At 42.8% G+C, this 24,129-nt stretch overlaps 1 protein-coding gene across 1 annotated transcript; it reads right to left on the bottom strand.

Annotated features, from left to right (window-relative positions):
- Positions 1 to 8,570: 8,570 nt before the first annotated feature.
- Positions 8,571 to 17,780, bottom strand: LOC307000524 (E3 SUMO-protein ligase ZBED1-like; the record flags this gene model as incomplete). Its single annotated transcript, XM_079616167.1, has 4 exons — positions 16,947 to 17,780; positions 15,853 to 16,454; positions 15,644 to 15,768; positions 8,571 to 8,622 (listed from the first exon to the last, which is right to left on the bottom strand). The coding sequence occupies exons 1-4, from the start codon at positions 17,578 to 17,580 to the stop codon at positions 8,571 to 8,573; spliced, it is 1,413 nt and encodes a 470-aa protein (XP_079472293.1). The 5' UTR covers positions 17,581 to 17,780.
- Between the last annotated feature and the right edge of the window lie 6,349 nt (positions 17,781 to 24,129).

Raw genomic sequence — 24,129 nt, 5'->3', positions numbered from 1 at the left:
TTAGCTGTCAAGCAATGGAAATCAATAAATTTCCACAGGATTGTGGGATATCAAAGGTCTATGCTGTCTTCAAAAATCGGTCAGTTGAACATATCTCAGGAGACAGGAAGCAAAACTAACATTGGATTCGGACGTGCCTTGATGTCCTTCTTGATTATCTGTCTCTTCATTGTATCATTGTAAGGACCCCGGTGTACTCGTGGATTACTCACCTGTGTTTTACTCTGTGGATTTTCTGTTGTTTCCTCATTCCTCTGTTGCCTGTTGTTATTTCCTTGTGTGATTCCTCTGACATTCCCCTGACTATTATTTTTCACATCAGTTCTACTCACCTGTTACCACAGTTTTCACCTACTGTACCTCCAATAAACCTGGATTTGAGTTCATCTTCTCTGAGTCTCCTAATCTGTGACTATGGTGATGACTGCCATCCAGGAAACAAAGCAGCACTGCATGCTGAGGCAATTGAGCTAGATGGTTTTAAAGTTTAATTTGTATTTGTTTTCATGAACTCTAAACAGTCATTTTTTATCAAAGTATATAAATGTACTTTGGTAAAGTAAATACTTTAATTTAGTTCTTTTTTTTTTTTAGATACTGTGCCTTGATTCTGATCACCTGAGATAAAATTCCACATAAACGTTTAACAAATCTATGGAGTTGTGACAATCAGCGGCTGGAGTGCCCGCTTGAGCCACTGGGGGGCACTCCTTCTCTATTTTTCATTACTACTTTTGGTTTGATTTGGACTGATTATGCTTTATGTCTCTCACCTGGTTTTGATTATGCTTGTTAGCTTCTATGATTTAAGCCTTGGTTTTCCTTGGTCTCTTTGCTAAGTGTTGTTAGTGTCATACTGCAAACTGAGCGTTTTCCTAGTTTCTTCGTGTTTCTCAGTTCCCGGACTCCCTGCCTGTATCTAGTTTACCCGTTTGCCTTGCCCTTGTATTGTACTTCTGCTGTATTGGACTGCTTACCTGGACTCTGGCCCTCTGCCTGTGTACTCGGTGTGTATTCTGGATCATCCTTTATTAAAGCCTGCATTTGGATCACCACTGTTTGTTCCATGTGCAGTTTCATGACAAGAGTCAGTAGCTGCTAATTGCCATTATGGCATAACATTCTCAGATTGATGTCTTTCTGAAATGAGTAGTGTCTAACTTTTTGGAAACTATACGTTTTTCAATCACAAATCAATTCAGTAACAACTTGGCCTCCAAACTAAGCTCTTACTTGCACAGCTTCAACATTCCTTGGCCTTTAGACATTTTTTCAGTTGCTACGACCATCCAATCTGTTTCTCCTGCTGTCTGCAGCTGAAAATTGAGAGAACAGAAGCAACCACTATCGATGCACTTAAGTCTACCAAGCAACAACACATAAAATAATGAAAATAATCTGAAACCTCCAAAACTGATGAATGTAGACTTGGGAGAAAATAAACGGACAATAAGATTATAAAAAGGTGTGATAGAGAAATGTTTTTGCAAAATTCAAAACGCTATTTGGTGAAGTACAGAAAAAAAAGATATCAAATGTATCAGAAGCTAAAAGGCAAAAGGATAATTCCAGGGATTATCATAAAGCTTGAAGGGATCATAAACTGCATTTTTTATTGTTTTATATAGTTTCCTGAGGTGCACTTATGTTAGTGTGATTTTTAAAACATTTTTTTTTATCATTCAGAAATACCCTGATTTGAACGTTCTGTTTGAAGCCTCAATCATCCTTTGTGTAGCCCTTAATTCATCCTTCGTGGACAAATGTGGGCACGAAGGTCTCAGGTGACTGTGATCCCAATTTTTTTTAATAATCACCGTATCACCATCTTCGCTAAAATAAAATCTATCAATTTATGCAATTTTTTTGTGATTTTTGCGGTATTTAAAATGTATTACCTCTAAAAGTACCATATTTGTTATGTAACATATGCTTATTTTTATGTTATATATAATATTTATTTTACTTCAGTAAAAAAAAAAAACATTCCATTAGGTTCAGACAGCCAAAACCTAAAAATGTGCTAACTTTAGTGACATCTGGTGACATATGTTGGTATAAAAACAACAAAAAAGCAAACATATCAATAGCCAGATGCTGTAGTCAATGGCTGCATAATAGCCTGTGTAACGAATGGGCTAGAATCATGATTATATTTCTCCCTGCACAAACTGCACATTCCTTACTTTTACACTCTGAACTCAGATATGTAAATCAAGACTCTCGACCATCTAAAGCACCGCACCGCCATGGCTCCGACATGGCTGGGTTTCGATTGCCTCCTGACACGAGAATGGGGAGGCTGCAGACCTGGAGCCGGTAGATATAGGACCCAAACAGTTTTACGCCCCTGTTGTGCCTGATGCGTCCAGTAGGGGGAGACTGTACAGCGACACGAATTGAGGTATGTTTTAATCTTTTTTAAAATTTATTTATTTATTTATTTTGTATTGCAAATGAAAGGATACAGACATTAACAGTGAGAAGAGGAAAAAACAAACAGACAAAAAAAAAACAAGGGGGGTATACGGACATCAGAAGAGATTGAATTAGGCTACACAAATCAATACAATATTACATTTTGTCAATAAAAAATGAAAGGTTCTTTACAACAGACTCAAGGATATTATTTGTTTTAGAAACCTTTGAGTTTAAAGGTTTTGACATTGGATGGTTCTGTCTTTATGCAGATGAAACTTGCCCAGAATTTACCAAAAAGTTCAGGACGATCTGGCTTAAATTTATCTTACCACGTAGGCTATGTAGGACACTGTTTTGTAGCTGTATGACGACCAATAGAGAATAGTAGGCTACAGCAGATATTAAATCGAGGATCCATATGATTACACGGTACTGTATGTCTAATGGTCTAAATATGGTTAATATCTAAATGTAACTTTATATAAATTCACAACAACATATTTCACTTAGTCTCCATATAAAAACATACGGTGAATAGGCCTATAACTGCAGTAGGTCATATCATTACTTGTCATAACACGTAGTTGATCCAACTATGTGTATTTTTAATTTTTCAATTCACAAAAACAAAAGTCTTCTGTAGGCTGAGTGAAGAGAGTGAACACCGACTGAATATCTGCATCTATTTTCCTATTTTAATCCGTGCAGATCTACACTGTAGCGTTTATATTTAAATGAACAAAAAACACAAAATTGTCAAGTCTATGGACGGGTTATTAATGTGTTAGCGTCGATTTAATGATGTTATTTCGCAGTATATCTCCCTACTGGACGCATCAGGAACAACAGGGGCGTAAAACTGCCAGGGGCGTAAAGGTCTGCAGCCTCCCCATATAGGAGTATAGCCTGACACTGTTACGACCCAATGAGCCTCTCCAGAGACTAAGAAGACCTCCGGAATGCACACACACACACACACACACACACACACGCACACGCACACTTACACACACACACACACACACACACACACACACACACACACACACACACACACACACACACACACACACACACACACACACACACACACACACACACACACACACACACACACACACACACACACACAGACAGACACTCAGACACACCCAAACGTTTCTTTAAACTAATCGTATTAAGGCATTACCAAATGTATATGATACTTTTCTGTGTTGCAGTTTATGTGCCATGGCATATTGGGGTGTCTACAATGTTAGTGTGTATTAATCAGACTTTAAATGCTCCTAAAATGCATATCTTATGTAGTTTGTATTCCTATAATCTTTCATATGACGTGTTTGATATCATTTTAAATCTTGAGACCTAACGGAGTTGAATCTCGATAATAGATTGCAATGATATGATTATTACTATATGAATCACCTTTCTAAAGTATAAGGCTCATATTCTGAGACCACCATAAATTAAGAAGGGGGTTGGACGGTCCGAACAAAGGAAAGTTTTTCCCGCCTCAGTTTCTAATAACCGGAAAATAGGTGTGACATAAAGTCAAGTCAAGTCAAGTCAAGAATATTTGTATAGCGCTTTTCACAATACAGATTGTATCAAAGCAGCTTCACAGTATTAAATTAAAATAATAATTAAACGTCCATGTTTGGTAATGCTAATCAATAGTAATATTGATTGATTCATTAAATTGAATATCCCCAACTGAGCAAGCCAAAGGCAACAGTGGCAAGGAAACGAAAAACTCCATCAGGTGACCTAATGGTGACCTAAAACTCCATCAGGTGACCTAATGGAGAAAAAAAAAAACCTTGGGAGAACCCAGGCTCAGTCGGGGGCCAGTTCTCCTCTGGCGGTTATGAACTAGAGGCCGGATTTAACTGTAAGATTAAAACATTTATATGAATGCCTGGTTAAAGAGATGCGTCTTTAATCTAGTTTTGAACTGGGAGAGCGACTCTGAGCAACGAACAGTATCAGGAAGGCTATTCCAGAGTTTTGGAGCTAAATGTGAGAATGCTCTCCCTCCTTTGGTGGACTTAGATATCCTAGGTATAACCAAAAGCCTCGAATTTAGCGATCTTAAAGAGCGCGATGGATTATAGGGCGATAGAAGATCCGTTAAATAAACTGGAGCTAAGCCGTTTAGGGCTTTATAAGTCAGTAACAATACCTTATAATTAATACGGAACTTTATAGGTAACCAATGTAGTGATGATAAGATAGGTGTTATATGATCATATTTTCTTGATCTGGTAAGAACTCTAGCGGCTGCATTTTGGACTAACTGTAGCTTGTTTATTGAGGATGCAGGACAACCAGCTAATAGAGCATTACAGTAATCTAGTCTCGAGGTCATGAATGCATGAACTAACTTTTCTGCATCAGAAACTGATAGCATATTACGTAGCTTAGCAATGTTTCTAAGGTGGAAAAATGCCGTTTTTGTAACATATGAAATATGATTTTTAAAAGACAGGTCGCAGTCTAGTATGACACCCAGGTCTTTTACTGTAGAGGATAAAGTAGCAGGACATCCTACTATGTTAAAGTTGTATTGTGAGAGGTTTTGTGGGCGGTTTTTTGAACCGATGAGTAGTACCTCCGTCTTGTCTGGATTTAATAGAAGAAAATTACGCGTCATCCAATCTTTTATATCTTTAACACACTCTGTCAATTTTGATAATTTAGCGTTTTCATCCGGCCGTGATGAAATATATAATTGAGTGTCATCAGCATAACAATGGAAACTAATTCCATGTTTCCTTATAATATTTCCAAGTGGCAGCATATATATTGAGAATAATAGAGGGCCTAGCACAGATCCCTGCGGCACTCCATAGTTTACTGAAGTTATGATCGATTTTTTTCCATTTAAATAGACAAAATGGTAGCGGTCAGATAAGTATGATCTAAACCAGCTTAATGCTTGTCCTTGAACGCCAGTATAATTTTGTAGTCGATCTAAGAGTATTGTGTGATCTATAGTATCGAACGCAGCACTAAGATCAAGTAAAACTAGTATTGAGATACAGCCTTGGTCCGAAGCTAAAAGTAAATCATTAATGATTTTAACGAGCGCAGTTTCAGTGCTATGGTGCGGCCTGAATCCAGACTGAAACTTTTCATAGATGTCATTTTCTTGCAAAAAAGAGCACAGTTGAGCGGACACAACTTTTTCTAATATTTTAGACATAAATGGAAGATTTGAAATGGGTCTATAATTTGCTAGATTATGTGGGTCTAATTGTGGTTTCTTAATGAGTGGTTTTATAACTGCCAGTTTAAATGTTTTTGGAACGTGACCTAAAGATAGAGACGAGTTAATAATATTGAGTAGAGGCTCTTCCACTACAGGTAACACTTCTTTCAGTAGTTTAGTTGGTATAGGATCTAATAAGCACGTTGTTGTTTTAGATGAAGTGATAAGTTTATTTAGCTCTTTTTGTTCTATAGTTGTAAAGCGCTGTAATTGTTCTTGCGGGGTGATAATTGAGGCTGATTTATAAGGCGCGATTGAAGATTGAGTGTTTACAATTGTGGTTCTGATGCTTTCTATTTTCTCAGTGAAGAAGTTCATGAAATCATTACTGCTAAACTGTAACGGGATATTTTGGTCAGGTGACGTTTGTTTATTTATTAGTCTAGCCACGGTGGTAAATAAAAATCTTGGATTATTTTGGTTGTTTTCTATTAGTTTGCGGAGATGCTCAGCCCTTGCCGCTTTTAGGGCCTTTTTATAACGTGACATACTGTCTTTCCACGCGATTCTAAAGACCTCTAAATTAGTTTGTTTCCATTTACGCTCTAATTTACGGGTTTCTCTCTTTAGAACATGCGTAGTATTGTTGTACCATGGTGCTTTACTTTTCTCTCTGACCTTTTTTAATCTAATGGGTGCAACAATATCCAATGTTCTAGAGAGAATGGTGCTCATAGTGCTAGTTACTTCCTCTAATTCGTCTGTTTGTTTGGGTTCAGGCAGTAACTGAGACAAATCAGATAAGCAATTTGAGAAATTATCTATGGTGGATGGAAGGATTGTTCTGCCTGGTCGGTAACGCGGCGCAGTATGACATAGTACTGTAGTCCGTAATATACAAGTTACCAGGAAGTGGTCACTGACACCATCACTTTGTGGAATGATATCTATATCGGTTGGATCGGTTCCGTATGATATAATTAAATCGAGTGTATGATTAAGACGATGAGTTGGTCCGGTGACGTTTTGCTTGACCCCAAAGGAGTTTAATAAATCTGTAAACGCAGCCCCTAACGCATCATTTGAATTATCTACGTGTATGTTGAAATCTCCAACAATTAATGCTTTATCGACGTTGACCAATAGATCTGAGAGAAAATCTGCAAACTCTTTTAGGAAATCAGCGTAGGGCCCTGGCGGTCTATATACGGTAGCCAAGGCTAGAGATAATAGGGATTTTTTCCTTACATCTAAGAGCGTAACATTTAATACAAGTACTTCAAACGAATTAAATTTGTCACCTGTTTTCTGAGTAACATTAAGAATATCTCTATAGATTGTTGCAACACCGCCGCCACGACCAATCAGACGGGGCTCATGCTTATAACAGTATCCTGGTGGAGTGGACTCATTTAGACCGAAATAGTCATTTGGTTTAAGCCAGGTTTCAGTAAGGCAAAGTACATCGATGCTATAAAGACAACCTTGTCCATAAAGACAATTGTACAAAAGGCCCGGATGCCCTTAAATGTCCCGTATTATCCTGGCCAATCACAGCGCACATTGTTACCATGGCATCACCTGCGTTAAAGCAGAACCGCGTTGGGATACAGAAAAGGAATGCAGCGCATGACAGAGTGCAAAGTTTGGGCAGCTCCATTAGTTCATCCATAGTTGTTCGAGTATTATTCAGTTGGAGTATATATTGAGTTGCTGTGTGCGTACATGTCAAGTAAGTTGATATTTCCTGATGATATCAAGAGACTCGTAGTTTGTTTATCAGCCTAGACAGTAACCGATTAGTATCATTCTGACTGTATTACTATTTCTAGTCAGTGTATTTTGGACTGACTTTTTTTCTGTTATTATTACTGTTATTTTGAAGTTAGAAGTTTATATGTTGGACATTATTATTAACGAATGCACGCGCTAATTTAGAGACTATTATCACACGGTGATCAGCTGTTTATCACATGCGTAATGGCATGCCCAGTTGAGCGGCATTTATGTGCGACTAGCGCCTTCTTGTGGCGATGTCCAGAATAATTCTTCAACATTGTCCAATATTGCTTTATTGATGTGATTGTTGTAAATACTGATAATTGTTGAAATGTTATGTTGTAGAATATATATACATATATATTAATGTTTATTTCTCTTGTATAATTTGTTATAGAACCATGCATGCAACTCAACCAGCCCTTCAGTAAATTAAGTGAACTTATACCCTGCTTGGTGTGTCATTTCAACTAAGAGTCAACTCACACAGTTCTGACCGACTGTCTGCTGTGTTTCACATCCATCCAAATTAGTCTACATTCGAACCTCTTCATTTTAACAGTCCTTGACCCTCGCTCTGGGCAGTCCGCCAGAAAGAGAGCATCCTTTTCTTCTCCGTTTATTTTCTTTTTAGCTTTAGTTTTAGTCTTTAGTCTTTGTTTTCATATTCTCCTTTGTTCACGTCCTCCTACGAGTGAAATTAACTTTCCTGAATTATTTCTTCGGTAACTTCACTTGCAAGGGACTTTCAAAATCCCTGCGACCTGCTCCGAGGACACGCGCGCCTCCTTTCCTCAGCACACACAAGAGAACCATATGCAAGTATAAGCTTTCGAGTTTTTAATGCGTTAAGGGTGCTGATTCCATGTTGTCTCTCGGGGGTTTTTGTTTGTGATTTTGCAATACGCTTGTTGTGTTCTAGATATCAATACGAAACCAGGCCAGGCAGGTGAACGGGTACATGTTTCTTTATTACTCACTGTTATACAGAACTCATGCACAACCTTCTCTTTTTCTACTCTCCTTCTTTCTATCCCTCTTAACAACTACTTCCCCCAAGTGGTCTCAGTAAGTAAACCTCTAGTTTATTCAGTATTAGAGTGGATTTATTCCGTTTTTACCGTAGTTTATTTACATTTAAAGACATTTTATCATAAAGTCAGGATACAATTACGGTCATTCCACGCTGGCCATCAATTCTGACATTACTCCTGACAGCACAATTGATAATGTAGCTGATTCTGACATAGGGCTGCACGATTTGGGGAAAATGTCATATTGCGATTATTGAGGTTAATATTGCGATATGCGATTGCGATTATAATAAATTGTATCATGAGTCAACTTGATGGGTTTTAAAGGAAAATGCACACACAGATTAGTGATAATGTTAAAATGTGTATTTGTAAAACTAGAAATGTTTCAAAATAAATAAAAACATGAACATTTGTATTTATGTAAACTTATTTTCTCAAAAGTAAAGCTAAATAAATAAGACAAATAAAAACATACACATTTTCACAAAAATAAGATTTTTTAACATTTTTGTCCAAACAAACATGGACATTTACTCAGGATGTAATGTAACATATACTCTCTGTATAAACTGTTGAAAACCCAAACCACTAAATCTTAAATGACCAACTGGTACTTCCAAATCCTCTTTCTAAACAGTTAATCTTATCGCATTAGAGGTTCTTTGACAAAAACACAAGCATATCGACTTTCTCTGGTTTCAGACAGGAGCGATGATTTGACACGACATTACCACTAGCACTAAAATCTCTCTCTGATGCAGAGCTTGTTGCTTGTATGCCCAGATATTTCTGTGCTAGTTTGCATAGCCTAGGGAAGCTGACTTTGTGTGTCTTCCACCATTTCAGTGGATCTTCTCCATGGTCTACACATGGCATGTAAATGTAAACATTGAGTTCAGAGGCCACTGCTTCTCTTAACTGTGCCATGGAATCAAATGTGGATGACAGTGGTGCTCTTGGTGCTGTGCATGTGGTTCTCTTACGTAGAGTTCTCTCGTACTGCGTCGAAAGAACGCTACGGGAAAGATATTTCTTTGTCGAGATTGAAGCCTAAAATTAATCCTTAATTTTGTAATATTGTAAAACGCTTTTCTGAAGCATACAACCTAGGCGGAGCAATACAGCTCACCCATTGGCTGCTCTGCCAGAAAAGCACAGCCTATGCGAGGCCAGAGACGCTGACCAATGAGGACGCTTCGCGCCCTTCTGCGTCACCTCCCGCCCAAACAGGCGTGGCCTAGGCCTATAAATACGAGCATAGCTGTCTAACACGCCGATTTTCTTAAATTCAACGAAGCTGCACGCATCGCTGGATTGATTCGAGCCGCCACAGCCGTTTGGATACAAGCACCTCAGCAGGACGAGCCCTTACCTGAAGCCGCTGGTCATCGCCGCCTTCAGCCGCCGTTCCCTGCTGCGCTTCTCCGGCGTGGAATATCCTTTACATTATGTGTGTGTGTTTTGTGTGTGTGTTCGCCGTCGCGTCACACAGTTTTTCCACACTAAAAGAGCCGAGCGTCTTTTTCAAGATGTCTCGCACCTCCTGTGGCTCGTGTAGAGCCCCGCTCAGCGACGGGGACCACGTGCTTGTGTTTCCTGCCTGTGAGTATCACGCAGCTTCAGCTCTCGTCGATGGCGGCTGCCATCACTGTGATTTGATGCCTACGGTGACTCTGCGGACTCGCCTGGCGTTCATTTACTGAAGCTGCATCTTTTCCGCCCGCTGTAGTGCCGCGCCGTGAAAAGCGCCGTGCTCAGCGGAGCCCGGAACCTCCCTTCACCACGAGGTGCTCGCCGCTGCTGCCGCTAGCTTCTCCGCCCGCTTCGCTGGACTCTCTGACCGACGGACAAGGGCCGCTGTGTGCCGCCGCGTCCGTCATGGACGAGGAAGATGAAGCCGTGTCTGTGAAGGACGACTGCTGTTCTCTCCTCGCTTCGGGTAGCGAGGGATGGGCGAGCTCCGAGGATCTCCCCTCCCCCGCCGCTCGTGAGCGTCGACGGAGAAAGACCAGCATCGATGCGCTTACCGGCTGGATGGCTGCTTTTCTGCAGAGGAACGTACGTTACCGTCCTCACGACCCGCGCCTTTTTCTTCCTGAATTCACGAAGAAATCGCGGAGTCCCGGAAAGCCCAGTTTTCAGCCAGGATGCGCATTTCTGCTTCGAGGAAAGCTACAGTGTTAAAATCCCGCCGCGGCCGGATTTCACAAAAATGTCTCGCTCGCACAGTCCCAACATTCGCGACCGTGCCAGTGTATTTTGCAGTCACCAAATCGACATCAATGCCCGTTTGCCTGCACACAGACGCCGTTTTCACGACGCCCCAGGTAAATCTGAAAATGTATTTACTGGTGTCCCGGCCACGGCCGATGGTGTAATGTGTGTATCCGTAATGCCCACGACCTAGTGCCCATTCGTACACACAAGCACAGCCCTACACAATACAGGGCTTGCACACATAAAATCGACTCATGTCGGTTGTGCTTCACATGTAAGTTAGTGAACGTGCCCGCTTTTCAGTGCCCACAATCACTACATACTGCATGTCCCGTGGTTTCTGTAAAAACGAAACGAATGTACGGTCAGTCGGTTCTGATAGACAGTACTCTCTGTGCTACACGGTGTCCCGGCCACAGCCGATGATGTAATGTGTGTATCCGTAATGCCCACGACCTAGTGCCCATTCGTACACACAAACACAGCCCTACACAATACAGGGCTTGCACACATAAAATCGACTCAGCTCGGTTGTGCTTCACATGTAAGTTAGTGAACGTGCCCGCTTTTCAGTGCCCACAATCACTACACACTGCATGTCCCGTGGTCTCTGTAAAAACGAAACCAATGCACGGTCAGTCAGTTCTAATAGACAGTACTTCCCAGTGCTATAAATGTACCCGCGTTCACGCACCCACATTTATTCTCAAACATGCCGAGCCGTACGGGGCTCGCACCGCGCGCTCTCTCTTTCAGCTGAGAGAGCTGAGAGCGCGCGCGGGCTGCCCGCTCGATTAAGCGCGCCCCCGCATCACGCTGCAATGGCGCCCATGTTACAGCACACGACTGCTCTCGTGTCGCCGCCATTTCGCGACCAGAGCCCGGTTTTTCAACCCGTGCAAGCACAGCCCTGAACAACACAGGGTCTGCACACATAAAATCGGCTCATGCCGATTGTGTTTTACGTGTAGTGAGCGTGCCCACTGCCAAGTGCCCACAGCCACTACACACTGCACGTTCCGCGGTTTTCTGTAAAAACGAAACTAACGAACGGTCAGTCAGTACACAAAAACAGTGTTCCCGGTGTTATAAATGTGCCCGCCACCAAGCGCCCACGTTTATTCACAAACATAACGAGCCCTACGGGACTCGTCCCGCGCGCTCTCTCTCGACACAGAGAGCTGAGCGCGCGCGGGATGCATACTGTGTTAAACATGCCCCCCGCCTCACACGCCACGGCGTCCATGTCACAGCACACGGTTGCTCTCGTGTCGCCGCCATTTCGCGACCAGGGCCCAGATTACATTCAACCCCTAGTCACACGTGCAGATGCATGGGAAAGACTTCCCGGGGTCTCAGAATGGGTGCTAGAGACTATAAAAAGAGGCTATTCGCTACAGTTTCATCGACGCCCTCCCCGTTTCACGGAGAAAGTCGAAACTACGGTGAAAACAGAAGTAGCACATCTACTTCGAGCCGAAATAGCGAAGCTATTGAGCAAAGGGGCCATAGAGCCTTTATCTCAAGCTCAGAGCGAAGGGGGTCTGTACAGCAGATATTTTCTGGAACCGGAAAAAGACGGGGGTCTCAGACCCATTTTAGATCTCAGGCATCTGAACAAAGCGCTGACAAAGCGAAAGTTCAGAATGCTCACGACCAGAGCTATCCTCGCGCAGATTCGCCGAGGAGACTGGTTTATGGCAATAGATCTGAAAGACGCGTATTTTCACATACAAATTGCGTCACGTCACAGGCGATTTTTGAGATTCGCCTTCGAGGGCCAGGCATATCAGTACACAGTCCTGCCATTCGGCCTGTCTCTAGCACCTCGTACATTTACAGTGTGCATGGACGCGGCGCTGGCACCCCTGAGACTCCGCGGCATTCGAATTCTGAATTATTTGGACGATTGGCTGATTCTAGCTCAATCACCTTCAGAACTCATCCGCCACAAGACCCTAATTCTCGATCACCTCGAGTGCTTAGGTCTGAGAGTCAATTGGGAGAAAAGTTCACTGTTTCCCAGTCAAAGGATCTCCTTTTAGGACTGGAGCTGAACTCGCTGTCTATGACAGCTCGACTGTCATCACAGCGCAGGCGAAACTCCCTGCGGATGGCGAAATCCTTCCGCAGCGGTCATATAGTGCCACTCAGGAGATTTCAGAAAATGCTAGGCCTCATGGCCGCAGCATCGACAGCTCTACAGTTGGGCCTGCTGCGCATGTGCCCACTGCAGTCTGGCTAAAAGCGCGTGTACCGCGCCGAGCATGGGTTCACGGTCGTTGTCGCCTCAAGGTCAATCAGGAATGCGTTTCAGCCCTGACACCATGGAGAGCGTCAGACTGGTACCGGTCAGGTGTAAGCCTGGGGACTTCCTCGAGCCTGAAGGTGGTGTCCACGGACGCGTCCACCTCAGGCTGGGGAGCACTGCTCGAAGGCAGACCGTTCTTGGCCAATGGGCAGAACGAGTCAAACTACCGCACATAAACTGCCTAGAAATGATGGCAGTGGACTTAGCGCTGAGGCGTTTCCGTCCTCGGATAAAGGGACACCACGTCCTAGTCCGTTCGGACAACACGTCGGTAGTAGCCTATATAAACCGCCAGGGTGGCGTGAGATCCCGAAACCTTTTCAGGATGACGGAACGCATACTGGTATGGGCCCAGCACAACCTGCGCTCGCTGAGAGCGATCCGTGTGCCTGGTCGCCTGAATGTAGGACCAGACAGACTCTCACGGAACAACGTTCCAACAGGAGAATGGTCCCTACACACACAGACAGTGCGTCTGCTGTGGAAAAAGTTCGGCAGAGCGGAGATAGACCTGTTTGCAAACCAGGAAAACGCTCACTGCCCGGAATTCTTTTCAAAGAGCACGAACGCGCTGGCCAAAGTCTGGCCCCGCCGTCCGCTCTATGCTTTTCCCCCTGTCTCACTCACTCGAAAAGCGGATGCTCAGTGCTTCTTGTCGCACCATACTGGACGAATCAACCTTGGTTCCCAGTCTTGATGCAGCTCAAGAGTGCTGCTCCGTGGCCGATTCCAGTGAGGAGAGACCTCCTCTCACAGGCCAAGGGCTCGATTCTGCATCCTCACCCCGAGCTTTGGTCCCTACACGTATGGGCCATAAACGGGTACCCGCTAACCTCCCAAGAGGAGTGTTAGACACGATCGAACAAGCTAGGGCTCCGTCTACTAGACGACTCTACGCTTCCAAATGGTCGGTGTTCTCTGGATGGTGTTCAGATCAAGGTCTGTCACCACTTCAGTGTGGAGAACCGGAGATTCTCTCCTTCTTGCAAGAGCTATTGGATAAGGGAAGAACCCCATCCACGCTCAAAGTCTATGTGGCAGCCATATCAGCGTTCGTTAATCCAACGCTTGGCCATTCACTAGGCAGGAACGACCTGGTGGTCCGCTTCCTTAGAGGCGCCAGGAGGTTAAACCCTCCAAGGCCTCCTTCAGTCCCCGTTTGGGACCTTTCTACAGTGTTGAACGCTATGAAAGGGGCCCCTTTCGAGCCTATTCACTCAGTTGACATGAAACACCTGTCTTCAAGACCGTGTTTCTTTTGGCTCTCGCTTCAGTGAAGCGTGTGGGAGACTTGCAAGCGCTCTCAGTGAGAGCTTCTTGTATGGAGTTCGGGCCAAACGACTCTGTAGTCGTATTGAAACCGAAGCATGGGTACATGCCTAAGTCCCTCAACACAGCGTTCAGGGCTCAGGTCATCTCCCTGTCGGCCCTGCCGGCCTCAGAGGACGGAAATAGCTCCCTTTGCCCGGTAGGGCATTAAGAGCTTACGTGTCCCGCTCCGCTGTTTTTTGACAGACGGAGCAGCTCTTTGTTTCGTTCAGCGGGCGCTCCAAAGGGCGAGCCGCAACGAAACAGAGTCTGTCTCGATGGGTAGTGGACGCCATTGCGCTAGCCTACGCATCTAGAGGTTTGGAATGCCCTTTGGGCATCAGAGCACATTCCACGAGAGGCATGGCCTCTTCATGGGCTTGGTATAGCGGAATCTCGTTACAAGATATCTGTATGGCGGCAGGCTGGGCCTCCCCGTCTACATTTATTAGGTTCTATAACCTAGAGGTTCCTGCGTTGCTCTCGGTCTAGAAGACTATGTATAAGTGTTCCTGCCCCGCGCTGCGGCCCAGGTCACTTCAATGTTTAATATGTATAAGTGTTCCTGCCCCGCGCTGCGGCCCAGGTCACTTCAATGTTAATATGTATAAGTGTTCCTGCCCCGCGCTGCGGCCCAGGTCACTTCAATGTTTAAGCATCACTCACTGACAATGTGTCCCATGAGCATGCTATTACCCCTCATATATATCTATATTACATATATATGCTATTATGCCTTAAGAGGCACTACTATAAGGGATGATGCTATTTTAGCCGCTCTCCCTATACTTCTTGGGGTAGGCGCTTGTATACCAGGGCGCGCGCGCCCTTAGGTGTCTGTGTCGATCCAAGAACACGCACGGCGGTTTGCATAGGGTTCCCGTAGCGTTCTTTCGACGCAGTACGAGAGAACTCTACGTAAGAGAACGTACTCGGTTACTAACGTAACCTCGGTTCTCTCTAGGAGAGGGAACGAGTACTGCGTCTCATGGCCGTGCGTGTCCACGCTGCGTCGCTTCATTGACGAAAATCGGCGTGTTAGACAGCTATGCTCGTATTTATAGGCCTAGGCCACGCCTGTTTGGGCGGGAGGTGACGCAGAAGGGCGCGAAGCGTCCTCATTGGTCAGCGTCTCTGGCCTCGCATAGGCTGTGCTTTTCTGGCAGAGCAGCCAATGGGTGAGCTGTATTGCTCCGCCTAGGTTGTATGCTTCAGAAAAGCGTTTTACAATATTACAAAATTAAGGATTAATTTTAGGCTTCAATCTCGACAAAGAAATATCTTTCCCGTAGCGTTCTTTCGACGCAGTACTCGTTCCCTCTCCTAGAGAGAACCGAGGTTACGTTAGTAACCGAGTACGTTTCCTTAAAGAAACTGGCCAGAGTTTTCTTCTTGGCTTTAGCAGCAGGTGGACTTTCCACATCTATGCTATTATTCTCCATCACTGCAGGGCTTTGGGCTACACACTGCTGGCCGTGAATCTCCTGAAACAATAAACAATGCACATGTTATAGAAATTTGTTACATTGAATCATTTTTTACCAAGTAAACTCTGTGGTTTCACTCACGATCAACTCAGATATGGCTCGTTCCTTTAAGGTCTGGGTCTCTTCTTCAGAGATGTGTTGTGTTCTGAACCTTGGGTCTAGGAAAGTGGTGAAGTTTAGCAAGTCCTGAATGCCTTCATATTTGCTGTTGAGGTAGCTAAGAATGTTGGATTTCAGTGACTTGGTCAGCTCAGTGTCTGGTTCGTCTTCAGCCAGCACTGAGGTGTTCAGAAGATGCAGAGCAGGTTTCACACAAGATATGCTCACATAACTTTCACCCGATAAGGCATCCGTGAAGTCCTGTAGAGGGCTGAGTGCCTTGTTTACAGATTCCAAGACCTCCAGGTCCTGCCAAGAAGGGAGTAGGTGTCGCACTTTGCGGTCTGTAGAGAGAACCTTGGACAATGCACTTTGCTGCTCCAGGACTCTTTCTATCATTTTCTGAGTGGAACCCCATCGTGTTGCGCAGTCTGTCACCATGGCATGCTCTGGGAGGTTGAGCTCTCGTTGTGCTTCCCTCAAGGCCACTCTTTTCTTCCAGCTATGGGAGAAGTGGCCCACAATCTTCCTGCATATCCCAGTAGCTCTGGTAATGCATTGTGCATTCTTTTTCAGAGCATTTTCTGTGAATAATAGATGAAAAACATTTACTCACTACACATTGCAAAAACGTTTAATATTCACATTCTGATTCCACGCCCAGTTCATATGAATAGCATAAAACACACACACACACACACACACACACACACACACACACACACACACACACACACACACACACACACACACAGTTAATATTTGTACTAAATCATGTCACAACTCTAGGCCTAATTAATTATATTGGAGTAGTAGGCAAAAATGGCAATGGCAGATTTGTTCTTTACAATCATCCATCTTTTACAGAGTTTTGTTTAATGCTAATTAATAGCCCTAAATTAAATGGGCCACTCCTAGTATCTTTTGTGACACACAGAATTTTACATTGTATTTCAAGTAATTTTATTTCATTAAATCAATGGTCCTAACCCAAAGTTATTTGCTTATAAAAGTACAGTAGTTTAAAATATTTGCTTTAGTGTAATATAACGAAATATGAAAGCAATTTAACTTACCAATGGCCAAATGAAGTCTATGACCAAAACACTGGATTCTAGTCCACTGATTAAGCTCCACTGCTTTGACCATGTTAGAGCCGTTGTCTGTTGTTATGGCGACCTGACGCTCCTCGCAGAGGTCCCACGCAGCCAGTGCCTCTCTCAAGCCCAAGGCTATGTTTTCTCCTGTGTGGTCGGCGGGGAAATACGATGTTTGCAGGCAGCGGCTTTTCAATTCAAACTCCTCGTCGACAAAGTGCACAGTCAAGCTAATATACGGTTCACTTGTCCTGCTTGACCACAGGTCCGTAGTGGTTGAAAAGAACGTCACCGTAGCCATTTCCTTTTGAACTTCGTCACGGCGCGAGTTATAAAGTTTAGGGATCGCTATTTGAGAGAAATAGTTTCGAGAGGGCAGTTGGTACCTCTTGTCCAGTGTGTGGATCATTTTCTGAAATCCCACTTTACTAACGGCGTGCATGGGCATCATGTCTTTTGCCAAACAGTGCGTTATGGAGTCAGTGATTTCTTTATGTCTAGCCGAAGACTTATCATATGGCGTGATGCTTGCAAACACATCTGTAATTTTGTTTTGTTTTGTTCGGGGAACAGCTTGTGCCTTGTTTCCTTCAGTTGTCTCTTTCGCCGTCATGCATTCCTCATATTTTTCTCTGTGATGTTTCAGGTGCTGAAATAAATTTGTCGTATTGCCACGTGATGTAGCAACTTTAATTTTGCAAATCTTGCACAGTACCTCTCTCTGCTCAGTGTCTGTAATCCGAAATCCAAAATACCGCCATATAACAGAGGTAGAGTAATTTTTAGGTACCAGATCAGTGCCGATCTCCTCGGCATCCATCTTCGCTCTGGTATTTTCGCGCTGCGTAGTGCGCGCACACACACAAGTGACCACGCACGTGACACGGCACGAGACGCAACACACCTTTACTGAGACTGTCAGATCAGATTTCGGCAAGGAAAATCGGCAAACTGTTCTCAGAAAGTTTGTCTTATTTATTTATTTATTTATTTAATATAATCGCAACATTTTGCCGTCATATAATCGCAAAGGGCTGACATCGCGATTGCGATTGCGATGCGATTAATCGTGCAGCACTATTCTGACAGTACTACCAGCATTGACTCATATCCTCTGTTTAGACCTAAATCCCTAATGAGGGTAAAAGAGAGGAACTTACTGAACAAGGTCGTTAGTTTCAGTAGTAAAATTATTGGGCTTCCACAAGAAACTTTACAGGATCTTTACAAAAAACAGCTGTCTAAGAAAGCAAACTCCATCTTGACTGACTGTTCTCATCCCTTATATCAACAGTTTCAGTTTCTACTATCAGGTTCACTGCTCAGACTCCCGTTTGCTAAAACAAACAGATTTAAATACTCCTTTGTTCCGTCTGCTGTCTCTCTCCTAAATGCCAGGAGGGGAAGGTAGCTTACACATTATTGAATTTGATCAGAATGTGTATTATGTTTTATTTATTTTTTTTATCATATTATGTGTATTTGTGTTTGTAAGTTTGTGTGCTCCTATGCTGTGAAACTAATTGCCCCACTGGGGGACAAATAAAGGTATTGAACTTATCCCTGTTTACACCTATGATGTCTAATCCTTCTCTTGTCACCTTCTGTAAGAAAGTGGATTTTGATGTAAAAAAAAAATTTGATACTCACCCCAGACCCACACAAAAATCGAATTTGACATTTAGCGAACGCAAGGCTCTCAAGGAGATCTCTATGATTGATGATATAATTATTCGTCCTGCCGATAAGGGTGGGGCTGTAGTGGTCCTTTCTAAAGACATGTATATCCTAGAGGCGACAAGACAATTGGAAACTAGGCACTATAAAAGAATTACTAGTAATCCTATGTCTGAATTGACCGTTATTTTTCATAACATCTTGACCCATGCCAGAAATTCTGAATGGATTACTGAAATGAGATATATGACAGATGAACATCCATCTGTGGCGACATTTTATTTACTTCCTAAGGTACACAACCCCCCTTTTGACAACCCCCCTGGGCGACCAATTATCTCGGGTAATGGTACACTTACTGAACTAGCGTCCAACTCTACCTTCTTTCATTGAGGAAGTTTTAAACAGTTTGTCGAATTTAGGCAATGTTGGGTCCCATTATTTAATTACTATGGATGTTGAGTCTTTATATACCAACATTGACCATGAGGAAGGTCTATATGCCTTGAAACACTTTATTTCTGATAGAAATGATACAAGACCTCCTTCTCATTTCATTGTACAACTCACTGAATTCATTATACATAACAATGTTTTTATATTTTTGACAAGCTGTACAAACAGAAGATTGGTGTACCAATGGGTTGCTGTTTCTCACCTAATTATGCTTGTCTCTTTTTGGGATTATGGGAGAAGTTGCATGTCCTCAACTCGGTAAATCCGTTTTATGATTGTATTACATTGGAATTGTCGTTATATTGATGATTTATTATTTATCTTTAATGGCACTGACACTCAGGTTCGGGAGTTTCACCAATACCTTAATTCCATTAGGAATATTAAGTTATCTTTAGAATACTCCAAAACCAGTATCGATTTCTTAGACCTGACTATCTCTATTGATCCAGAAGGAAGGTTACACACCACGCTTTTCAGAAAAAATACCTCCAGAAACACCATTCTTAGGGCTGACTCTTTTCATCCTCCACATCTCATCGGTAATGTACCTTTTGGCCAATTCCACCGGTTACGTCGCATATGTGACGCGAATGTGGATTTTGAAAAACAGGCAGATATAATGTCAGAACGGTTTATTAAAAGAGCCTACAAACCAGAGATTGTTGCTCATGCACGGTCCAAAGCTCAATCCCTTGATCGCTCTGAGACCTTGATCAAGAAGGGACGTAAGACAGATACTCAATCCCGCCCCTCTTTTGTCACACAATATAGTAGTGAAGCTAGACAGATAAAACGGATAATTCAGAATAACTGGGCCATTATTAGTTCAGATTCTGCTCTCCAACAGGTTTTTCCTCAACCGCCGTTGTTTTCTTACAGAAGGGCCCCGACTCTTAGGGATAAATTGGTACATAGCTATCTTCCCCCTGAGAAGAAGGAAAGTTGGCTTAAGAGATATTGGGCTATACCGGTGTATGAATTGTCCTCATTGTAATAATATCATCCCTTCGAAAAGTTTTGTGGATTTTAAATCTAATAAAACATTTAAGATCAAAGATTTTATAAATTGTAACACTACATTTATTATTTATCGTCTATCTTGCCCATGTAAGAATGTGTTTTACGTAGGTCGCACCAAAAGACGTCTACGTGATTCGTATCAGTAGCCCAGACTATCAGATGGCCCAACACTTCTTACATATGCACAATAAGAATGATTCCTTATTAAAAATAGAGGCCTTGGAGCATGTGAGACCTTTGGATAGAGGTGGGGATAGGATCCGTAGACTCAACCAACGCGAGACATTTTGGATCCATCAGCTCGATGCGCTTCGTTATCCAGGTTTGAACGAGGACATTGAGTTTAAGTGTTTCTTATGACATGTTCTCTATGCCTGTATGTTGATTTTTTGTGTACTTATATCCTTATCTATTTGTGGTTAATACATGATTTTTGTTTTCCTCTCCAGTTAACCTACGTTGAGGACGATTTCTTTGGAGTTATTTTTCTTTTCCTTTATTCATCCCTGTTTCTTTGTTGTCTTTATTTTGCGTTGTTGTTCATTATGTCTGATTGCCTTATTGGATTAATTGAGTGTAGATGGACTCATTAGGCTAATTGAATGCTGTCTGATTATGGGTGGAACTTAATTTAAATTTAGTGTCACTTGCATTCTCTGTGTTATCTTGCCCTGAGGAAGACCACTTGTTGGTCGAAACATGTTGGCGTGTATTTTTATTATGATTTAAGCCACATTTAATAAAGGCTTTTTAACTTCCTTCTTTTCATCTTTACTTTGACTGAGTGCCTGGGACCCGTTTTTTGTTCCTGTTATTTTTTCCCTACCCCAAGAGCACCTATCACAGACTTTTTACTTTACCTGAGCGCCGGGTTGAATCTCTCATTGGTCTCAGTCAGTATTGCACTGAATAACAGGACACCACATCTCCCCCATTACGTAAACCAATTTCACTTAGTACCACTTAACTCAAAACAGTACTAGGTTTCAATATGAACACATAAGCGTAAGCTTTTGCCTTATTACAACTAAGTTCCTTTACGGTACTTAAACAACTGTAATTACATCCGTTAATTCTCAATTTCACGTCTTCATTCATAATTCCAACAGAATTACAGAATCATAACATGATTATATTCAATCTCCATCTGCACTATACCTACATACAGTCGGTAATTCAAACCACTGTATACTCTTATTTAGTCTCATAGTCTTTCAACCAAAAAGGTGGTTTGCACTGTCGAACAGAACGTTTTTCTGTGTTCTGTTCAGTGTTCGGAACATTTGAAACTGAAACATAAACAGCAGACTGATCTGTGGTCGGCTTCAAGACCTCTGGAACCAAAGACAAAGAGAAGAGTGCCACAGTCTTCCATCTGCCAGTCTGTATGTGCTTGGGCCCACTTGCTTCTCTATTTCCACTGGCTGTGTGAACTTTGAATGTCCTTTGGGAACATGCGTTGGTTTGCGTACGCGCACTCTATTGCCCACCTGAAATGTAGACACCCGAGCCTCTCGTTTTGCATCAGAGTATTGCTTCATTTTGCTTTGACGAATTAACACTCGTTGTCTAACTTCCTGGTCCCATGTGTAACTGGAGTGAGATGAGAACACAGTAAGTTTGGTTCTCATTTTCCTGCCGTACAACAGTTCAAATGGTGAAACACCAGTCATTGCATGTGGAGTAGAACGATACGTTTGCAAAAAGTCCAAGACTGCTTGTGGCCAAAATGGCCATTTGCACACAGTCCTTAAGAACCTTGTTGAATCATTCCACAGCCCCATTAGCCGCAGGATGGTATAGGGATGTTTTGGTGTGTGCAATATTTCGTTCGTCCAAAAAAGCGGTAAATACTGAAGAAATAAGTTGTGGTCCATTATATGTTACCAGACACTCAGGGTTTCCATGCCTACTGAAAACCGAATTCAAGAATCCAATGACTACAGGTGTCGTAATGGAAGGCGTAAACGCCACTTGAGGCCATTTGGAGTAATAGTCGGTCAGCGTAATGGCATGAGCGAGTAGGAACGAGTGAGAGGTATTTGTGCTTTTTAATGTTAAATTCATTTTTGAGAGTTAAACTCTCACTTTGAGAGTTCAAAATGAAAAACTCCAAATTCAGTGTGCAAATTAAAATTTAAAACCTCTTTTAGTTACAGTGTCTGTCTACATTACACTACTACATAACAATAGTTATACTATTAATCCCATGGTAGTAATAGCCATATACTGTAAAACAAATGCACTGAAAAATAAAGGAAACTTTCATAATTAGTTTTAAAGCCTGCAAATTTCTATACTTGAAAGAGTATATTTGTATACCTCACATTAAAGATGTGATTGGGCCAGCCCAGTGACCATCAAGAAAAGAACCAATGGGCCGCTGATCTACCTGTTTCATGGGCCGGTGTTTCAGAAAAAAAAATATTGGCCAAACTTTTTTTGACCAATGCATTACACCGGCACTAACCTAGCGCCGCCGATTCAGCAAAACAAAACAAAACAAATGTACGAGTTTTATGGGCCGTTAAGAAAAAAAAGAAAAAGAGATGTATCGGCCCAAAAAGCACGTCGGCCAACTGGGAATCTCCCGCTAGTCCAGATGGCCAGTAGCCTACATGCCTGGACGTCACTTTAAATGGGTGTGCCCCCCCCCCCCCCCCCCCCGCGTAAATTGCGGGAAAATATCATTACAAACCACATTGTATATTGTAAACAATATAGGGCCTAATGAAACTTAAAAAAAAGTATTGTGTAACACAGGGGTAAATGGTAAATGGACTGCATTCATATAGCGCTTTCACAGACCCAATGGCCACCAAAGCGCTTTACATTTTTGCCTCACATTCACCCATTCATACGCCGACGGCGGTGTCAGCCATGCAAGGCGCCATCCAGCTCGTCGGGAGCAGCTGGGGTTAGGTGTCTTGCTCATGGACACCTCGACACTTGGTTACAACCTACATGAACCACTGAGCCACTGCCGCCCCACTGGGTGCCCAATCCTGCTCCTGGCGATCGACTGTCCTGCACAGTTCATCTCCAACCCTAATCAAACACACCTGCCTTTAATTTTCAAGTGATCCTGACATGCTCTGAAGACCTTAATTGGTGGCTTCAGGTGTGTTTGATTAGGGTTGGAGATGAACTGTGCAGGACAGTCGATCGCCAGGAGCAGGATTGGGCACCCCTGCGCAAATGGGACAAAAAATGCTTTTTAAGTTTAGAAACATTTTGAGTCCCCCCTCTCTTGCCTCACAGCGGTTTGGTCCACCGCAAACCTCACCAACAGTGAGAGTCCCTTTTTATAGTCTATGACCTTTTTATGAAGTCCTGGGAGAGAATTAAGAGAATTCTTCAGCAGTTGTGGAACTCCAGAAAGTAGGCTGTCAAAGGTAGCCTGGCTCCGCCCTCCTACGTACTTCCGCTCAATTTTCATTTTCCTTCAGAACTACGTCTGGGCTTGCGGTGTATTCTTGGGTTTTCTCCAGGCAATTTTTTACCGGTCCAATCAGCGAACAGAGGGAGTGGCTGAGAACGATGACGTTGAGGTTGTGCGCTAGTTTGAGTCGTCATACATCACGACCAAAGTTAGCGATTGGTTATGGCAGATCCAGAGTGGCTCTGGGCAGATCCAATAGTTTTAAACTTCAACAGAGTACCCGCCTTCAAGGAAGTTAACGCTTGTCAATGGAGAGAGGCCAGACTCAGAAAAAGGGACATATTAAAGATCATTTTTCAGTGCACCAAAACGCCACACAAGTACAATATTGGCTGTTGTGTCCCCTTCAAAATTTGGTCTTGAGAAATATTATGTTTATTGCCAATTGAATTTTTGTCAAATGGTATGTTAAATATTTCTTGAAGGGAAACATTCTTTGCATAACAATATCATCCAGCAATAGCTAAACATAAGTTCAAGGTTTATACTGTATAAATATACAGTGGATAAACAATCTCACATGCATATTTCTCACATAAGAAAACAGAAGACAGATCTCAAGAA

The sequence above is a fragment of the Phoxinus phoxinus genome (genome assembly GCF_949152265.1).
Source record: "Phoxinus phoxinus genome assembly, chromosome: 6".
Classification (NCBI taxonomy): domain Eukaryota; kingdom Metazoa; phylum Chordata; class Actinopteri; order Cypriniformes; family Leuciscidae; genus Phoxinus; species Phoxinus phoxinus.
Note: the sequence above shows the minus strand (reverse complement) of the source record. Positions and strands in the feature narration are given on the sequence as shown.